Raw genomic sequence first — 21,656 nt, 5'->3', positions numbered from 1 at the left:
GACTCGATCGCCGTGGGCATACCCGCGATCGTCTCACGGGAAGGCTGAATGGAGGAAATGCCGTGTAAACAGCATTTCTCCATTCTACCTAGCGACTAGTGACGCTGATCTCTGCTCCATGTGATTGGAGCAGAGATCAGTGTTCACTAAATGAAAGAGCAGCCCCCACACAGTTAGTAACACACCCCTAGGAACACTTAACCCCTACACTGCCACCCACTGGTTAACCCCTTCACTGCCAGTGTCATTTACACAGGAATCACTGCATTTATATAGCAGTGATTGCTGTATAACTGACAGTGGTCACAAAAATGTGTCAAAAATGTCCGATGTGTCCACCGCAATGTCGCAGTCACAATAAAAATCGCTGATCGCCGCCATTACTAGTAAAAAAAAAATAATAAAAAACTATTAATAAAAATGCCATAAAACTATCCCTATTTTGTAAACGCTATAACTTTTGCGCAAACCAATCAATAATCGCTTTTTTTTTTTACCAAAAATATGTAGAAGAATACGTATCGGCCTAAACTGAGGGAAAAAAATGTTTTTATATATATTTTTTGGGGCTATTTATTATAGAAAAAAGTAAAAACTATTGCATTTTTTTAAAAATTGTCACTCTATTTTTGTTTATAGCGCAAAAAATAAAAACAGCAGAGGTGATCAAATACCACCAAAAGAAAGCTCTATTTGTGGGAAAAAAAGGAAGTCAATTTTGTTTGGGAGCCACGTCGCACGACCGCGCAATTGTCAGTTAAAGCGACGCAGTGCCGAATCGCAGAAAGTGGTCTGGTCTTTGACCAGCAAAATGGTCCAGTCTGTAAGTGGTTAAAGTGGTGTTCAGAATGCCACCCATAAAGACAGCTAAAAAGATATTTTGTGTCATGGTGCTGGCTTTGCTAAGTGGTGCTGAACCTTGAACTCTCTAGGCACCATCAAAAAGGTGGTTCATCAGCCACAGCTCAAGGAACCCCTAGCAACCTCTGGAGGAACACCAGGGTTCCACAGAACCCTGGTTGAGAATGGCTGCTCTAGAAGGATCTTGTCGGGCTCACCTAGATGCCTAATTGACAGTTGGCTGTGCACAAGACTGAGAGCCAAAGTAAGCTGATTCAACCCCTCTCCAGCCCGTCGCTCTAGTGAGTTCTGGAGGAGCAGAGCAGAGAAGCAGAGAGCGATGACTGACAGTCACTGCTCTCCATTCCAAAAAGACCAAGAATGGAGCGATCAGCCATCATGTGATCGCTCAGTTCTCAGTCTTATAGCTGGCGAGGGACAGTTGCAGCATCACAGCCGTGCTGCAGCATAGAGGTGAGTATGTATGTTATAGAAAAACATTTAATTCAGAGTGTACCAATAACCCTGTCACAGAGGATTATTGATTTTGTAAAGAGGAAGAAAACAACAGTATCTGTTTGCTATCAGCCCGTCTCTCTCTCTAATTGCAAGTCTGTACAAAGAAGAATTAAAGCGGTAGTAAACCGCTGAAAAACAAAACAAAAAAAAAACCCTGCTTCGCTTACTAGCACATTATGAAATACCTTAGAATAAAACTCCCACAGCACACCCGGTCACCACTGGGGGAGCTGACATGTTCCATCTGTTTCTTCCGGGATCGCTGGCTCTGGCGCTGTGAATGGTCGGAGCTGCAAAAACATCACTCCCGCGCATGTGCACGGGAGCCCTTTCCTCCGAGAAAGTTCTAGCAGGATACTCCAGACCTGCAGATCGCATGTGCCGCTGATAGCTGCATGCAGGGTCAATAGATATTCTTTTTACCTATGAGTAAGGCTTATTATAGGCTTACCTGTAGGTAAAAGTCACCAAGCGGGCAATACAACCGATTTAAATGGGAAGGGAGAGGGGAGGAGCCACTCCTTTGACCCATTTAACTGTGTGTATAATTTGAGCTTGAGTAAGAGAACTCTGTAAACATAATTTTAAAGAATATCTATGATTATATTTTTTTACGGTTCTGTCCCCTATGGGACAAAGTACATATGCTTTGTGCCATACTGCTACCCTAGCTTTGAGGTCTAACTTGTCTCTCTCCTCTCCTGACGTGACCAATCTGACATCTGCTAGAAAGAAGATGGCAGCTTTGTAATGGCAGCTTGTCTCAGCTTTGATCACTTTTCCAGCACAAGCAGCAGCAAGGAATGTAGAGGGAGGGGGGCATGTCAGTATCTGCATTCCTGCTGCTGTTGTTTCTCTGTGGAAAGCTCTCAGAGCCAAGACAAGCTATAAGACAAGATCGGCCGTCTCTTTCCTAGCTGTTGTCAGATTGGATGCAGCAGAAGGGGAGGGGAGCAGGTACAATATCATAACTGGGGTTAGAAAGCACCTAGCAACATAGGACAATGTATTACATATATTTTGTCACATAGGGGACAAAACTGTACAAAGAAAAATTGTGATACATCTCAAAGCGGAACTATACTCACCTCCACTCCAGCGATGTGGTGTCATGGAGCTCCCCGTTGGCCTGCTGACATTTTCTAGTGGCTGGCTCCCAGGTACTGAGCTGCTTTAATTGGCCGATATGAAATTATTTGCACGCATGTACAGGGCCCGTTCACATACACATATATATATAATATATATATACACGTGATCCGGCTGTTCTTGGTAGGGGGCCTGCATGCGTGACATCGGTGTGATTGGTCGCTAAGATCTACGTCAATGTAACTAACCATAAATCTGACACCTGTTCTACAACCAAACAAACTTATTCATCCCCAGAATTCCTATATGTTCATTAAAGTGATTTATAACTGGTTTTGTCCAATTAAAAACACCTGTGTAGAGACAGTATGGCACCCAGCTGTGTTAAATCAAACCCTCCTTTTCCTAATAAGACAGATTTACAACTTTGAGAGAATGAACTTTCAGTAACCCCACCAAATGTGTTATGTACAATTCTATGTGCATGTACAGACATATTAGTTTCCCAAACTGTATTATCTACATAATAAACAAACACACACATACATATATAAACACACACATATATAATGTGTGTGTGTGTGTGTGTGTGTGTGTGTGTGTGTGTGTGTGTGTGTATATATATAATATATAATACACACACACACACACACACACACACACACACACACACACACACACACACACACACACACACACACACACACACACACACATACATACACCAGTGTTATCCCATTCAATGTATTTTAACAGTTTTAATGAGGGCTCAAGCAGACCTTTGTTTGACCACATAATTATTTTTAAACCACCTGTATAAGGTGTTCTTATCTTATATTTGATTTATATGCATTTCAAGGATTCTAAACAATTCTATATAACTTGAATCTATTCTAATGAACTTTCACCCAGTAAAAATATCAGCATGTAGCAGAGAGGCCATCTAAAGTTCAACATCTAAAAATGAAGACTTTCTATATCTACAGAATAATATATATTGGTTAACATGAAATTCTACTACTACTTTTAAACAATCTCATGCAAGCGTTTATTAAATGATTATAAAATAAGAATCGAATTTCTCTAAGAAATTGTCATTCAAAAGGTTACAGCGCTGAAAGCTGAAAATTGGCCTGGGCAGGAAGGGGTTGAAAATGCCCGGTATTGAAGTGGTTACTACAGAAGAGACAAAGCATGTCTCTTCTGCATTATAAAATCCTGCATTTTGTGCATAAAGTTCCACTTTAAGGTAAGAATAGCCTGGGATACATACAATATGAGCCAATTGCTCTACCTGCTGGCTGTAAATAGAAAATGCTTACTGGAAAAAAAAACAAAAAACGTTTTGTCCTGAAACTATGTAATAAAATAAAAAATGTATAGGTAAGGAAAGGAAATCTTGTCTGAACGCTGTCATTTTTCTCAAGATAAGCTGACAATGGAGGTATTTGCATGCACCTTCTTCTTCCTCCCCATAGATAGGAGCGTTCATGTTAATCTGACGATCGGTCGGCAGACAATGATCAGATTAGGCCTGCATGTCTGACCTGTCTGCTGTCTGTGGGCACTTTGGATCCTCTTAAAAGCCAGTCATTTGTAATCCTAAAATGTCACATTTGAAAAGCCGCTTAGGAATCCATGCAATGTCAAAATAAAATAAAATTGCTGTTGCACTGTCAAGAAAAATTTGAAAAAATATATTTTTTCTTTCTTTTTAACTTCACATAAACCTCTTTTGTAGTCAATTCCCCTTCTCGGGACAGCTATAAGAAATGGATTTGTTGTTGTGCGTCTCTCGCGGACACCTCCGCAGAGTTCCTTCTGAGAAAGAGGACTCCCCGCAGCTTTCTTTAATACAGCTACTGCCTGCAAGACTGATGTGGCTTGAAAATGTTTGCCCCGTGATTCATCCCACGATTACAAATATCTGCAGTTGTGAGAAGCTTGAAAAATGTCCACATAAGTCTCTGCGATTGCTGCTTGCAGCTCTTTTCTTTTTGTAGGGAGAATCTTAAAGGGCAACTATGGGGCAAATAAAAGAATGGCATATACAGTATAATGAAGTCCGTTAGAGACATTAACCCTGTATTTTTTGTTTTTGAGACTCTTTCGTAAAAAAGGTTTTATTACCTATTGATCCTGCCAGTTGATTTGTCGATCTGTTGATTTGACCACTTCCGTGATAAGGTGACAACCCTGTTCATTTTGCAATCAAACCATATCAGTTGTAAAGTTGGGGGTTGTTTAGCTCAGTGTAGAGCCTACCCGTGAGCGTTTTCCACACCAGATATGCTGTTTAAGGGCTTGTAGGGTCACTTTTATTAAAGAAAGAAAATGTCCAGCCAGATTTCCCACGCAGGGGTTTCAACTTCACAGTAGTAATAAATGAAAAATACCAAGCCATCTGGCTCTCAAGCAGCACCACTGCTCAGAAAGAGGTAATGGTAACTGTAAGCGCAGATACACAAGTGCATACAATACTTGGGGTATTAGGTAGCTAGGCAATTAGTCCATAGCATTAAATATAGCAGTTCAAGAGTTAAGCAGGTATCTGGCAGTTCAAGGGTTAAACAGGTAAGTATCGTGGCTGGTTAAAAAGACGGCTGCTGTCCTCAGAGAGCTGGCTCTGTAGTAGGCAAGAGAAGGTAGAAAAAGGAAGCGCCACCTAAGTGCAGTATTAGAGGATACTTTAATGACACAATATAAGGTCACACTTATGCCACGTACACACGGTCGGAGAATCCGTCGGAATGCGTCTTATCGGACCGTGTCGTCAGATAATCCGACTGTGTGTGGTATGCATCGGACTGATTCCGTCCGAATCTCCGTCGGACCCAATTTTCCAACATGTTGGAAATATTTCCCGACCAACTGGGCCGGTCGGACATAATCCGATTATGTGTAGAGAATTTTGATCGGACCAAGTGCCACGCATGCTCAGATCAAATTCCTACATCAAAGCTATTGGCTACTAGCCTGAATCTAGTCCCATCGTAATGAAATTACGTCATCATGTTCTGAAAGATCGGATTTTTCGACAACTTAGTCGGACCGTGTGTATGCAACAGTTTCGGACAAGATCCGACGGACAAAATCCGACGGAGAAAATCCAACGGATTTGGTTGTCGAAATCTCTGACCGTGTGTACAGGGGCTTACAGGAAACAATGCAGATGAGCCTTTAAAACCCTTTGTTTCCTGTAAGTGTGACCTTGCATTGTGTCATTAAATTATCCTCTAATACTGCACTTAGGTAGCGCTTTTTTTTCTACCTTCTCTTGCTTACTACAGAGCCAGCTCTCTGAGGACTACCTTCTCTCAGCACCGCTGCTTCGGCTTGTGCTTCAGCCCTCTTGGCTCTATAACAGAGTTCCTGTACAAACCCTGTACATCAGGATTCTTTTCCAGCTTCCTTGCAGTTCCAGCCCATCGGCTTGGACCTTCTGTCTGCTCTGACAGATGGAACTGTGGAGACATGCACACTTCTCCCTTGCTCGCCTGGACTCCTCGGGAGGGTGGAGCCCAGAACCATGGTCAGGTGTCTACAAATAGCCCAGCACACATCTGACCAGTCAGTATGCTGGTGAATCTCAAAACCTGGACCCAGGACTGGGGATTTCATCCCACCCAGATCACTACAAAATCCCCGGGCTCCAGATCCCAAAGTGGACTTTAGTAAATAATGAGGAAACTGTAAATCTAGTTTCCTCCCAAATAAGCAAATAAACTGGAGCCCCACAACATGCCTGGTTGAGAATCCTGCGTCCATACAGTGGTGGGGTACCACACAGTATTTTCACACTGTGGACAGGGAAGCCGTATAGACTGGACTTCATTGGAACATTTTTTTCAGTTTCAATTGTTTTTATTAAAGTGGTTGTAAACCCTTACAAACCACATTGACCTACAGGTAAGCCTAGATTAAGGCTTATCTGTAGGTCCAATAAATATCTATATGGTTTAGGAGATATTTACCTGAAGACAGCCACCGCATGCGCCGTAGACAGCGCGCGCATGCGCACTGGGTAAGCCGCAGATCGCGGCGATATGCAGCGAGTGTCCGCTCCCATGCGCATGCGCGGGAGTGACGTCATCGCTGCTCCGGCGAATCACAGCGCCGTAGCTGCGAGACCCACCAAGAAGATGGATGCTTGGAACTACAGGGGACAGCGGTGACTTCGCTGGCTCCTGTGTCAGGTAAGTGACACATATTGGACTACTATGCGATGCATAGTAGTCCATTATGCTTTACCTTTGCAGGGAATCAAAGCGGAAGTAAACCCATTAGGGTTTACTTCCTCTTTAACGTTGTAAAGAGTAAAAGTAATAAGAGCACTGTGCAGATCAGTGAAAAATTCTTCTAAGCTCTGTATAGACAATGGTACAGAAGTGGGGGAAACAACATTTCTGAAAATCTTGGCAATTAGGTGGGTATTCGCTAAGCGCACGAGTTGGCATTTGACCACCAACAGAAGTGAACCGTAATAACATATTTTGTGTTAGAACATGGGTATAAAACATAAAAACGATTGTGGACACTAGGAAGTGGTCTTCCATATGATCACCCCATGGATCATAGTGTGGGACAACAAAACCCAAGATATCAAGGTCAAGATCATCTTAAGTCGTAATCCCTGGAATTAGGCCCACATCCAGCAACCATGGTACACAAAGTATTACTCGTTGCCAAGCATTGTAACGATTCTACAAAGGGACTCCAGACCCCCAAATATGATAATCAAGAATCTAAAGAAGAAAGAAGAAGAAAAAGCTAAGAGGATGTTAATCCAAGACTGACCAAAGATAAGGGAACAATAAAAGGAAATAAATAGGAGAAGTAAAAGTGAAGAGGATGTGCACTGATCATGCTGCTAAGAGGGGCAAGGCTGCAGATGGGCACTGATCAGACTGCAATGATTGGCAAGGCTGCAGGTGGGCACTGATAAGACTGCAATGATTGGCAAGTCTGCAGATGGGCACTGATCAGACTGCAATGATTGGCAAGTCTGCAGATGGGCACTGATCAGACTTCAATGATTGGCAAGGCTGCAGGTGGGCACTGATCAGACTGCAATGATTGGCAAGGCTGCATATGGGCACTGACCAGACTGCAATGATTGGCAAGGCTGTAGATGGGCACTGACCAGACTGCAATGATTGGCAAGGCTGCATATGGGCACTGATCAGACTGCAATGATTGGCAAGGCTGCAGATGGGCACTGATCAGACTGCAATGATGGGCAAGGCTGCAGATGGGCACTGATCAGACTGCAGTGATTGGCAAGGCTGCAGATGGGCACTGATCAGACTGCAATTGAAATAAAAAATCAAAAAAAACGTCACTTCCGCACATACCTCTTAAAGGTATATTTTTTTTTTAATGTCATTTTTTCAAATTACTTTTTTTTTTATTTTATTTTTTTTTTTTTTATTGCATTTAAGTCCAAATATGAGATCTGAGTACTTTTTGTCCCCAGATCTCATATTTAAGAGGACCTGTTCATGCTTTTTTCTATTACAGGGGATGTTTACATTCCTTGTAATAGGAATAAAAGTGATCCATTTTTTTTTAAAACAGTGTAAAAATAAATAAAATCAATTAAATTAAATAAGAAAAAAAAGGTTTTTAAAAACACCCCGTCACGACGTGCTCGCGCGCAGAAGAAGCGGCAGTCAAACCAAACATGTGAGGTATCGCCGCGATCGGTAGAGCGAGAGCAATAATTCTAGCCCTAGACCACCTCTGTATCGCAAAAAATGCATCCTGTAGAATTTTTTAAATATGGAGATTTTTGAGGCTAAAAGTTTGACGCCATTCCACGAGCGGGCGCAATTTTGAAGCATTAAATGTTGGGTATCAATTTACTCGGCGTAACATTATCTTTCGCAATATAAAAAAATTGTGCTAATTTTACTGGTGTCTTATTTTTTTATTCAAAAAAGTGAATTTTTTCCAAAAAAAAGTGCACTTGTAAGACCGCTGCGCAAATACGGTGTGAAAAAAAGTATTGCAGTGACCGCCATTTTATTCACTAGGGTGTTAGAAAAAAAAACAATATAAAATGTTTGGGGGTTCTAAGTAATTTTCTAGCAAACAAAACTGATGTAAACACAGAGTCTGAAAAAGAGGCCTGGTCCTTAAAGTGGTTGTAAACCCTTACAAACCACTTTGACCTACAGGTAAGCCTAGATTAAGGCTTACCTGTAGGTCCAAGAAATATCTCCTAAACCTATACGGTTTAGGAGATATTTGCCCGAAGACAGGCACCGCTGTCTACGGCGCATGCACCGTAGACAGCGGCGCGCAGGCGCACTGAGCGCGGCATTTCCAATAACGGAGCTGCCGCGCGTGTCGGCTCCCGTGCGCATGCGCGGGAGTGACGTCATCGCGGCTTCGCCGAATGACAGCGGCGGAGCTGCGAGACCCCACCAAAAAGATGGATGCGCTGGACTACAGGGGACAGCGGTGACTTCGCTGGCTCCTGTGTCAGGTAAGTGACACATAATGGGCTACTATGCGATGCAAAGTAGTCCATTATGCTTTGCCTTTGCAGGGAATGAAAGAGGAAATAAACTCATCAGGGTTTACTTCCTCTTTAAGTGGTTAACTGGTTAAAGTGTTGAAGATGTGCAGAATGCCAAACCCAGCAAAGATATATGCACTGGGTACCATCTGGACAGGCATGGACTTTGTAACTTGGAACATTCTTTTTCAGCCAGTGGATTGATCAAACCCCCCCCCCCCCCAAAAAAAAAAAAAAAAATATGGATTCCCCCACCCACACAAGTGATGGAGGAATACTACCTGCTGTGCTATCGTATTCTGACAGTGAGGATTCCTCCACTGTCAGAATACACGTGTCAGCGAGCAGCTGATTGGTCTGCATGAGCTAATTGAATAAAAAAAAAATCCCATTCCAGCGAAGCTAATTGACTTCTTTTGAGTGGTTTGAGCGGGTACGGCCATTTATAGTTCAAAATTTGGTTGGTCATTACTGAACCAGCCAATTTTCGATCCATCTGCCCTATGGGGGTTATTTACTAAAGGCAAATCCACTTTGCACTACAGGTGCACTTGAAAGTGCAATCGCTGTAGATCTGAGGGGAAGCTCTGAAATGAGGGGAAGCTCTGCAGATATTATCATCCAATCATGTTCAAGCAAAAATGCTGTTTTTTATTTTCCTTGCATGTCCCCCTCAGATCTACAGCGACTTTACTTCCAAGTGCACTTGTAGTGCAAAGTGGATTTGCCTTTAGTAAATAACTCGCTATATTACCAAAAGTATTGGTACGCCTGCCTTTACTTAGTCCGTAGGGTTCAATAATGAGTTGGTCCACCCTTTGCAGCTAGAATAGCTTCTGAGAAGGCTGTCCACAAAGTTTAGGAGTGTATCTATGGGAATGTTTGACCATTCTACCAGAAGCTCATTTGTGAGGTCAGGCACTGATGTTGGACGAGAAGGCCTGGCTCACAGTGCCTGCTCTAATTAATCCCATAGGTGTTCTATCGGGTTGAGGTCAGGAGTGCAGGCCAACTCGCTCATTCATGTCTTTATGGACCTTGCTTTGTGCACTGGTCCAAATCATTTGGTGGAGGGGGGATTATGGTTTGGGGTTGTTTTTTAGGGGTTGGGCTTGGCCCCTTAGTTCCGGTAAGGGGAACTCTCTTGCAGGCCAGTCAAGTTCCTCCACCCCAAACTCGCTCATCCATGTCTTTATGAACCTTGCAAGAGGTAAGCAGCAATTTCTATGTTAAAAAATATATAGAGCTGCGCTAATAGACCAGAATGATATATGCAAAGCCCTTGAAAACAAGCAAAAATAAATGGGTAGTATGGATCTCTCTCTTGGTAAACACCACAGTGATTCACATCAGAAAAAGTGTACCGCCACCCTAAGAAAGACCCGCCTACCAGAAAGCAAGCAAAACAGGCATGTGGCTATAGCCCAGCCAGGGCCTGTATGCTTGCGTGGATGCTTGGAAAGGGAATTAATCGTGGGATGGACCGCTGCAGCGGGATCTCGTACGCCAACCACCGTGAGGACAGATCTAAGAATTCTTGACCGGTGTTTCTCTGATGGTAGGCTCTCAAACACAGAAGTCATCGTAGCGCAAAAGATGCCTGCAGATCCTCAGATGCCTAACATTTTCAGTTATCAAATATATTTGAGCATATGATATGTGCTTGTAAGTAGGATGCCCACTCGCAGAGCCTTCAGCCCTGACTCTGGACAAGTCTCTGACTCTAGTACACACGGCAGGCGGGGCAGAGAGGTGAAGTATGTCCTGTGCTGTGCTGACTAATGCTGTGCTACTTATATGTGCTTACTTCTGACTGTGGATCACCACCTCACTCCTCTACCGCCTGTGATTCCGTTCATTGGATGCATCAGCAGCTGCAAGGGCACCACCCCCTTACATGCGGGACTCTCACGGCAAATCCGGGCCAGTTGCGGTCTGTGTGAAAGGGACATGAGACAGTAAGCTCCTTCTAGAGGGAGCCGTGGTATCCATATAGTTCTGCAGAAAAAGCATTATGACTCTATCAGTGCAATCAAACCAATAAAATAAACAGACCGAGCTCTCTATCTTTCCTCTGTTAGTACGGCAGATCGTTTTATGAGCCTGCAGTTGAATGTTTGTGGCCTTGCAGTGATCTATTTCACAGCCATCCTGTAATAAGAGAAACATGTTGTCCTGGCCGCTCTCCGCGTGTTGGATTTCATTTTTCTTGGCTCGCAGACTAACACGTCTTTTGTTTCCTACGCTTGTTTTTATGGAGCTGTCATGTGTCAGCATTAGACTGTGTGCTCAAACCTTTATGTTCTACACATACCTACACAATAGCCGTACGTGTCACTTTTCCCGATAAAGGGAAACATCTGTTAACTGCTGATAGAACCATTCGCTGCATCGGCCTTCCTCTGGAACAACTGCCGCTATGATGTATCCGTGAAATAAATGAGTGTTGAGACGATCAAGAGACTCCAAAGACTGTTAGGAAACATTGCTACTATCCTCGTTCTTCCTCCTCGACCTTCACTCTAAAACTGACCATACACTAGTACCGTGTTTCTCAACCTTTTTTCAGTCAAGGCACCTTTTAAAATTTTACACAATCTCAAGGCACCCCTTCCTACAATTTAAAAAACGAAACAAATAGTTTTAGCATAATTTAGCAACATCCACACGCGTAGTACACCATACATTAGCCGTACATTAGCCGTGAGTTATTCTTCCAAAGCAAATACAACTTTGCACACTGGATCTGATGACTGTTCCAATGTTTCTCTTCTACCTCCTGTTTCTCTCCCTCACTCAGCTAATGTGACCCGGGTGCTGATGGAGAGGGGCAGAGGAGGGACAAACAAGAAGGTTGCGCAGGTACCCAACATCCTCCTTATCAACCGATGACATCGTTGGTTGTTAGGACACTGGCCGCTAGAAGGTTGTAATGGTGCATAATGAAAACCTGAGACTTTGTGTAACTAATAGGCAGGCTTGATCCGCCCACTGAGTTGTACAGTATATTGTTTTTGGGCAATTTCTAGGTATTTTGCCAAGGCACCCCAGGGTGTCTGGGCACCCTGTTTGAAAAAGGCTGCACTAGTACAGTGGTCTCCAGACTGCAGTCCAGGGGCCAGATGTGGCCCTTTGCTTGCCTGTATCCAGCACTATTCTCCCAAATGACACCAATGATGAGCTCCCTCTAACATCATTGATGTTGCACTATTCCTCCCACCGATACCAACAATGGGGGGCTATTCCTGCAACTGACACCAATGATAGGGCACAATTCCTTCAACTGACACCAATGATGTGGCACAATTCCTTCAACCGACACCAACGATGGGGCACAATTCCTTGAACTGTAAAAAAAAAAAAAAGGGGGGAGGGGGGGTAATCTGGCGCTACCTAAATAAATATAAACTAAATACTAGATATTCAATTCCTTTCAGTAGTCAATTCCTTGAACTGACACCAATGATGGGGCACAATTCCTTTAACTGCTACCAGTGATGAGGCACAATTCCTTGAACTGACACCAATGACGGGGCACAATTCCTTCAACTGACACCAATGACGGGGCACAATTCCTTCAATTGACACCAATGATGGGGCACAATTCCTTCAACTGACACCAATGAAGACGCACAATTCCTTAAACTGACACCATGATGGGGCACAATTCCTTCAACTGACGCAGACGATGGGACACAATTCCTTCAACTAACACCAATGATGGGCACAATTCCTTCAACTAACACCAATGATGGGGCACAATTCCTTCAACTGACACCAATGATGGGCACAATTCCTTCAACTAACACCAATGATGGGCACAATTCCTTCAACTAACACCAATGATGGGCACAATTCCTTCAACGGAAACCAATGATGGGGCACAATTCCTTCAACTGACACCAATGATGGGGGCACAATTCCTTCAACTGACACCAATGATGGGGCACAATTCCTTCAACTGACACCAATGATGGGGTACAATTCCTTCAACTGACACCAATGATGGGGTACAATTCCTTCAACTGACACCAATGATGGGGCACAATTCCTTCAACTGACACCAGTGATCGGGCATAATTCCTCCCATTAAAACCAATGATGGGACATGGTTTACACTTAGTGGTCCCCTAAAGCCTGAAGGACAGGATGCTGACTCTTTGCTTAGACTGTTTGGAGACCTTTGCACCAGTAGATTTTCATATACTTACTTTATAAGCAAACAGTTTTTTTTTCCTTTTGGAATAAAAATTTTACATTAAAAAAAGCTAATCATTGTAAGCACCTCTGCCAGTGGTAGATGGTTTGTTTCATCTCTGTAAATGGATACATCTGGAAATAAGCTTATTCTTTTTAAAAATTGACTGAAACACCAGATGAAAATAGAAGAAAACAAAGAAAACAAATTCAGCCATCACATCTAATAATTGGTAAGTTGTGATTATAATGTTTGCTTTTGGGTTTAATTTTTTGCTTTAACGGGAAAAAATATGCATGATGCTTTAAAAATGTATGACATTGTTTTCATTTTGCTGGTTCTTTAACCACTTCCCACCCGGCCTATAGCAGAAGGATGTCCGGGCGGTGGTTCAGTTATCCTGATTGGGTATCATATGACGTCCAGCAGGATAACAGCTGCCGCACATCCGCGGGTGCGTGCATTGCAGCGATCGGTGGTGCGGTGTGTCAATCTGACACACCGCAACACCAATCTCAGTAAACAGCCTCTGATGTAGGCTCTTTACCACATGATCAAGCGTGTCCAATCACAGCCGATCATGATGTAAACAGGAAAAGCCATTGATCGGCTTTTCCTCACTTGCGTCTGACAGAAGCGAGTAGAGGAGAGCCGATTGGCTGCTCTCCTGATGGGGGGGGGGGGTTATGCTGCTTGTTTATCAGCGCAACCCCCCTCAAATGCCCATCCATGACCACCGGACATTGCCACCACACTGGACCACCAGAGAAATGTCAATCAGTGCTAAGGCAGCTGCCAATCAGTACCCATCCCCAATGCCTATCAGTGGCACGTATTAGTGCCCAGCAGTGCCGCCTATCAGTACCACCCGTAAGTACCCATCAGTGCAGCCTTTCAGTGCCCATAAATGTCACCTATCAGTGCCCACCTGTGCCACCCATGAGTGCCCATCATTGCCCCCTATCAATGCCCATCAGTGCTGCATATCAGTGCCCATCACTGCCGCCTCATTGCCACTTCATCGGTGCTGTCTTATCAGTGCCCATCAGTGAAGGAGAAAATATACTTATTTACAAAATTCAGTCTTTTTTTATTTGTTTAGCAAAAAAATAAAAATCCCAGAGGTGATCAAATACCACCAAAAGAAAGCTCTGATTGTGGGAACAAAATGATGAAGATTCTGTTTGGGTACAGTGTAGCACGTTCGCGCAATTGTCATTTAAAAAGTGACTAAAAAGTGACCGCGCTGAAAGCTGAAGATTGGCCTGGGCAGGAACGGAGTGTAAGTGCCCGGTACTGAAGTAGTTCAATTAAAAAATGCAGATAAATAAGGTAAGGATTGAGTTTTATAGAGCTGGAAGAGTATTTCACAATGAGGAACAAAACTTATAGCATGGAATACTATATCTCCAGCCAGATGTCATAAACATGATCTGAAATATATTGTCACTTCATCTTTTTGGGCCCTTGGAGGCAGAGAAATGAGAGATCTCCGACGCGCTGCATATCAGACCGCCATGACCTGCGGGTGAAGACAGCGAGGACTGATTCAGTATGCAGGGAAGAGGAGGGCGTCTGTGTTCACAGATCAGTGCCTGCTTTAGAAACAGCAAAAAAAATTATAATTACAATTTTGTTCTATTGTTTCTATTCTATTTTTAAAGTGATATTAAAGTGGTTGTAAACCCTTACCGACCACTTTGACCTACAGGTAAGCCTAGATTAAGGCTTACCTGTAGGTCCAAGAAATATCTCCTAAACCTATACCGTTTAGGAGATATTTACAAAAGGACAGCGGCGCGCAGACGCACTGAGCACGCCGCAGATCGCGGCGATATGCCGCTCGTGTCGGCTCCCGTGCACACGCGCGGGAGTGAATCACAGCGCCGGAGCAGCGAGACCCGGAAGTCACTCCGGGATACATGGCAGCGGCGAACATGAAGACGGAGGACCGCTTCGGGGGCTTCGTTCTCGGGTAAGTTATTCATAATGAGCTAGTATGCTATGCATACTAGCTCATTATGCCTTTGCCTTGCAGGTTGCATTTTTTTTTTTTTACTGCCTTTACTTCCTCTTTAAACCCAATAGCAAACATGTATTATATTGCATCTTACCAGTCCCTAGATGTGATGGCTGCATTTGTTTTTTTGTTTTTTTTAGGCTTTCTTTCCTTTATTTTCATCTGCCAGTAAGTCTGTTGTTTTTCAACAGAACAAGTTGTCCTGCAGATGTAGCAGTTAGAGGGATGAGACAAGCCATTTACCACCGACAGGGGTTATCACAATGATCTGTTTTATTTGATGGGAAAAGGGGGTTGTGGGACTTTATATGAGACAATGACATAGTCATTAGTCTCCATCCCTAATTTATTTTACAGAGAGCAAACGGAGCGGGACTTTACATGAAGCAGGTGAGGGATCGGATTTTATTAGAATATTATAATAAGCATATCTAAGATATATCATATAGTAAATTGTAACACATAATTATTCATATTTATATTTCATATTCAGTAAAACTCTTATACAGTGAAATCTTGATATACAAGTAACACGGTTAACAAGCGTTTTGAAAGACGAGCAATTTTTTTTTTTAAATTCTGACTTTTGTGAGTGTTGTCTCGCAAAATGAGCAGAATTTAAGCTAATGGGGTGTGCATTACCGCATTTGGCCAGAGGTGCGGGGGTGCCGGGGACACGCGGAATGGTTCTGAGCCATTTGGAGCTGTTCGGAAATACTTGCAATCATTCGAAATCACTCGGAATTACCCGTAAACACTCGGAAATACTCCTGAGTGTTTCCAAGCCTTTCCGAGTTCAGCCGAGCGGTCCCCAAGTATTTATGAGGCTCTCCAGTGCCGCCCCACCCCCCCACCTCTGGCCACATTCGGTATCACATGCAATAGAAGTCAATGCGGAACTAATTATCTTTGTTTCTATTGACTTCTATGGGGAAACTCGCTTTGATATGTGAGTGCTTTGGATTACAAGCATTCTCCTGGAGCAGATTATGTTCGTAATCCAAGGTTTCACTGTATATACATAAATGGTTACCTGCATAGTTTGAAATTTACTCCAATCCCTAATATTGAAGAGGGATGAGAAAATATACTGAATAATGCTTTATTGCAGATAGACGAATACACAAGTTTTACTGAATATGAAATATAAATAATTATTAATGTGTTACAATTTACTATATATCTTAGATATGCTTAGTATAATATTCTAATATAAAATCCTCTACCTCACGTGCTACATGTATATATAAGTCCCGCTCCTTTTGCTCTCTGTAAGATCTGTTTTATTTATTTATGTTAAACTTTTATCCCAAAAGGGAAAAAAAACTGCTGTAACTACTTCTAAACTATTAGGTGGAGTTTGGCTTCAATTTGCTAGTGTATTCAAACCTGTTAGTACATCTAACCCTTCCCTCCCCACTAGGGATGAGCTTCGTGTTCGAGTCGAACGTACGTTCGACTCGAACATTGGCTGTTCGTCCGTTCGGCGAAATCCGAACTCTTGGTCCGTTCGCGTCAAAATTCGCGTGGCACGCACGGCCCACAATGCACTGCGATGGCGCAGTGCATTGCTGGCTCATGATTGGCCAAGCATGCACTGTGACCCCGCATGCTTGGCCAATCGCAGCGCCAGCAGCGAGGAGAGCCATGATTGGCCACAGGCAGGATGCCTGTGGCCAATCATAGCTCAGGCTGTGTAGTGCACGCCCCACACTATATAAGGCCGCCTTTGAGGCGGCCTCGTGTAGTATGTTGGCATCTGAAGCAGTGGGTGTTCTGTGTACCTTCAACACAGTACACACCGATCGTTTTTGGCTGATTTCCTATCTTGCTGTTGTGTAGTGGTTATTGTCTGTGCCCTGACCACAGTATACACCACTATATTCACCTCACCTATGTAGCTAGTGGTCCATCTTTAATAATAGAGCTTGCAGTCAGTAGTGTCAGGAGATAGTGCGTGCTGTCTGCGTGCTCTGTACCCAGTACATACCGCTATAATCCACCTACATAGCTGTTCTCTATTTGAGCCCAATTGCCATCTGCAGGAGTTATTGGAAGTTGTCTGTGCCTCCAGCACAGCACAGTATACATCTGTATATACCCCTTTATCTCTGCTGTTTTCTGGTTATTGTCTGCGTGCCCTGACCGCAGTATACACCGCGATATTCACGTCACCTATATAGCTAGTGATCTATCTTTAATAATAGAGCTTGCAGTCAGTAGTGTTAGGTGTTAGTGCGTGCTGTCTGCGTGCTCTGTACCCAGTACATACCGCTATAATCCACCTACATAGCTGTTCTCTATTTGAGCCCAATTGGGGTTATTTCCTGCAAATTCCTGCAATAAAACAGGGCTAATTCCTGCAATAAAACTAGAGTATATGGCAGAGGTTGCAGTGTGGTGGCACCAGCACCAGTGCCTAAGGCCCAATTTTTCTGCCCCTGTTTAACAGGGGCGTTTAAGTACAATTTTTGATGCAATGCTTTGCAGCAGGGCTAATTCCAGCAAAAAAACTAGAGTATATGGAAGAGGTTGCAGTGTGGTGGCACCAGCAGCAGTGCCTAAGGCCAAATTTTTCTGCCCCTGTTTAACAGGGACATGTAATTACAATTCTTGATATAATATTTCACAGGAGGGCCCCTTCCTGTGCCCACCCAGAGTAACGGTGAGGACTTATAATGTTGTGGCACCAGCACCACAACCACCAAAGGTCAATTTTTCTACCACTGTTCAACAATGGCATGTAATTACAATTCTTGATATAATCGTTCACAGCAGGGCGCTCCAGCGCCCACCAAGAGTCACTTTGAGGGCTTACAATGTTGTGGCAAAACCAACACCTTGTTCCGCCATTTCTGCAGAGCATATAGGGCAGGCCCCTACTTTCAAACATCCAACTTACAAACATCTCCTACTTGCAAACGGAAGGAGACAACAGCAAGTGAGATGAAAAAAGATGGACGACAAAACAAATTATACAGGGGTGATAACCCTTCCCTATGTGTTTTCCAAAAAGCTTAAAAATAGTTTTTTTGACTGGAGCTACACTTTAAAAATGTACCAGTTGAAAATTACAAACAGATTCAACTTAACACAACAAACCTACACAGTCCCTGTCTTGTTTGCACCGCCTGTATACTGCTGTTCTGAGTATATAGGGCCTGGGGGCCACACGCATTTCCTTTTTTTAATATGGGTACGGGGTTCCCCTTAATATGCGTACAAGACCTAAAGGGGCTGGTAATGGGCAGGGAGGGCTACCCATGCCATTTTTCTCAATGGTTTTCAACCATATTGCAGGAACCAGATATAACATTAAAACCGCAAGCAGTTTTAAATGGTGTTATTTCCGTTTAATGTCATTTTGTGCAGGGACTGTTCTAAACACGGGAAACACGTGGCACTTCACAGGCATACTACAGACACCCCCCAGGCACCATATTTAAAGGAATATTTCACTTTTTTTTTTCACTTTAATCGTCGTTAAAATCAGTGCTCCCGCCAAAACGGCCATTTTTAAAAACATTTTAGCCATTGACCCATGTCCCCTGGGGCAGGAGCCAGGTCCCCAAACCCTTTTTAGGACAATATCTTGCATATTAGCCGTTAAAATTAGCACTTTCCATTTCGAACGTTCGAGTCCCATAGACTTCAATGGGGTTCTAACGTTCGTGACGAACGTGGGGTCCGTTCGAAAGTTCTGGTGCGAACCGAACCGGGGGGTGTTCGGCTCATCCCTACTCCCCACAGACTGACAAAGGGGCCACCTGTGCGCCTTTATCCAGAGTGGGGTCCCTCTAATACAGGAGGTGTGTTACTGGTCAGATCATCAAGTGAAAACAGAGAGGAAATAAAGCCTAAAGAGAGAAAACTAATGAAGCCACCAAATCTAATGATTGATAAGCTGCAATATATTTATGGATTTCATTCTGGGAGGACGTCATGTGGTAATCAGGGCACTGATTATTAGTGCAGCCCCAACAGTGCCCACCAGTGATGTCTATCATTGCTGTATATCCATGCCCATCAGTGCTGCATATTAGTGCCTCACCAGTGCATCCTCATCCGTGCCCATCAATGAAGGAGAAAAGGACTTATTTACAAAAATGTTATACCAGAAACAAAGAAAATTTTATTTTTTTCTAAATTTTTGTGTTTTTTGGTTGGTTTAGAAAAAAAAAAAAAAAAACAGTAGTGATTAAATACCACCAAAAGAAAGCTCTATCTGTCTAAAAAAAAATGATAAAAACTTCGTGTACAGCATTGCATGACCGCGCAATTGTCATTCAAAGTGTGACAGGGCTGAAAGCTGATAATTGGCCTGGGCAGGAAGGGGGTGAAAGTGCCCGGTAGGCAAGTGGTTAATACCGCTTTAAGCACAATTCAAGGGACAATTCACAGGCACAATTTTTGTACGTTTGGCTCTTTATGCCACCAGAATAAAATGAAAATGAAACAATCCAAATAGATTTGATGTGCAGACTTTCAGCTTTCTCTCAAGGGTTTGAACATGAATATCAAGTACAAATTTTAGGAACTGCAACCATTTTTATACACAGTCCCCCCATTTTCAGGGGCTCAAATATAATCATAAATAAAATGTTAATTTTTTTATATTTTGTTGAGAATCCTTTACTGGCAATGACTACCTGATGTCTGAAACCCATGAACATTACTGAAGACTGGGTTTGTTTTGTGGGTCTTTCTGACTTTTTAGTTTCGCCTTCAGCAAGTGAAATGCATGTTCAATTGGGTTGAGATCAGGTGATTGATTCGACCATTGCAGAATATTCCACTTCTTTTCCTTCAAAAGCTTCTGGGTTGGTTTTGCAGTGTGTTTTGGATCATTGTCCATCTGTACTGTGAAACGCCGTCCAATCAACTTTGCTGCATTCGACTGAATCTGGACTGACAGTATATCTATAAACACTGCAGAATTTATCCGGCTGCTTCTGTCTTCTATCACATCATCAATAAACACCAATGACCCAGTGCCACTGGAAGCCATGCATGCCCATGCTATCACACTTCAAGCTCTACCATGTTTTTCAGATGACGTTGTGTGCTTTGGATCATGAGCTGTTCCAAGCCTTCTCCACACTTTTTTTCTTCCTGTCATTCTGGTACAGATTAATCTTAGTTTCATCCGTCCAAAGAATGCTTTTCCAGAACTGGTCTGGCTTTTTTTAGATGTTTTTTTGGCAAGTTCTAATCTGGTCATGTTCAGTTTTGCTGATCTGCAGTTTTTAAGTAAATAAAACTAAAAGAAGGCCAAACACGACAAGCCGCCGGGATCACCCCATGCACAGAGCGTGCCTTTAAATCCTATTACGCTGATCAGTGATTACCTTGCTGGTGTCTTATGAAATGCACTAATTGCCGTCTCAGTTGCTTAAAGAGCACAGCGCGTGGTTGTGATAGCGGCCCGCATTATGCTGATGGAGCTAATTATCTTGTCTGCACAACAATGTAAGCGAAAGGTCACATCTAATACGTACAGCAGATGAATCTCAATGAATAGAATTTTTTTTATGACAAAAACTTTTTTAGATTCAGCAATTTATTCTCATTTAACTTTACAATACACATCTAATTGGTTCTTTATTCCCCGGAATTGGGCTTTAACCACTTCAATGCCGGGCCCTTTCGCACCTTCCTGCCCAGGCCAATTTTCAGCTTTCAGCGCTGTCCCTTTTTAAATGACAATTGCGCGGTCATGCTACACTGTACCCAAACTTATCATTTTGTTCCCACAAATAGAGCTTTCCTTTGGTATTTGATCACCTCTGTGGTTATTTTTTGCTAAACAAATAAAAAAAAGACCGACAATTTTGAAAAAAAAAAAAGTTTTCCTTTTGGTTTTTGTTATAAAATTTTGTAAATAAGTACGTTTTCTCCTTCACTGATGGGCACTGATAAGCTGCACTGATGGGCACTGATAAGTCGGCACCGATGAGGTGGCATCAATGAGATGGCACTGATGAGGCACTGACGATGGGCACTGATAGGCGACACTGATGGGCACTGATAGGTGACACTGATAGGCACTAAAAGGTTGCACTGATGGGTACTTATGGATGGCACGGATAGACGGCACTGATCACTGGCACTGGATTTCACTGATGGGCCTTTTTCGATGGCACTAATTGGCAGCTGCCTGGGTACTGATTGGCAATTCCCTGGTGGTCTAAGGTGGCATACCTGGTTGTCCAGTGTGGTGGCCATCCCTGGTGGTCCTGGGCAGCATCCTGGCGGGGCTTGCGGGCGCGTGCGTGCCGCATACAAAGTGACCGGGTCCCGCTGACTCTATCTCCACCGGTGTCCTGCGATCATGTCACGGAGTCACAGAACGGGGAGATGTAAGGCATTTCCCCTTTCTGCCTATTGACATGACACAGATCTACTGTTCCCTGACATCAGGAGCAGTGATTGCTGTCATGTCAGTGGTAGCCCATCCCCCCCCAACT

General features: G+C 43.3%; 1 protein-coding gene across 1 annotated transcript in view; it reads left to right on the top strand.

The window, feature by feature from the left end:
• The window catches only part of LOC143995984 (putative acyl-CoA dehydrogenase 6), a 179,638-nt gene that overhangs the window by 37,446 nt on the left and 120,536 nt on the right, over positions 1 to 21,656 (top strand). The window contains exon 4 of the mRNA XM_077490774.1: positions 16,568 to 16,584. Within this exon, the coding sequence (XP_077346900.1) occupies positions 16,568 to 16,584 (17 nt within the window). The remainder of the gene's footprint in view (positions 1 to 16,567; positions 16,585 to 21,656) is intronic.

Source organism: Lithobates pipiens, unplaced genomic scaffold (assembly GCF_037356315.1).
Source record: "Lithobates pipiens isolate NorthernLeopardFrog02 unplaced genomic scaffold, aLitPip1_a1.2 Scaffold_19, whole genome shotgun sequence".
NCBI lineage: Eukaryota > Metazoa > Chordata > Amphibia > Anura > Ranidae > Lithobates > Lithobates pipiens.
The sequence above is the reverse complement of the archived record's forward strand: the minus strand, read 5'-3'. Positions and strand labels throughout refer to the sequence as shown.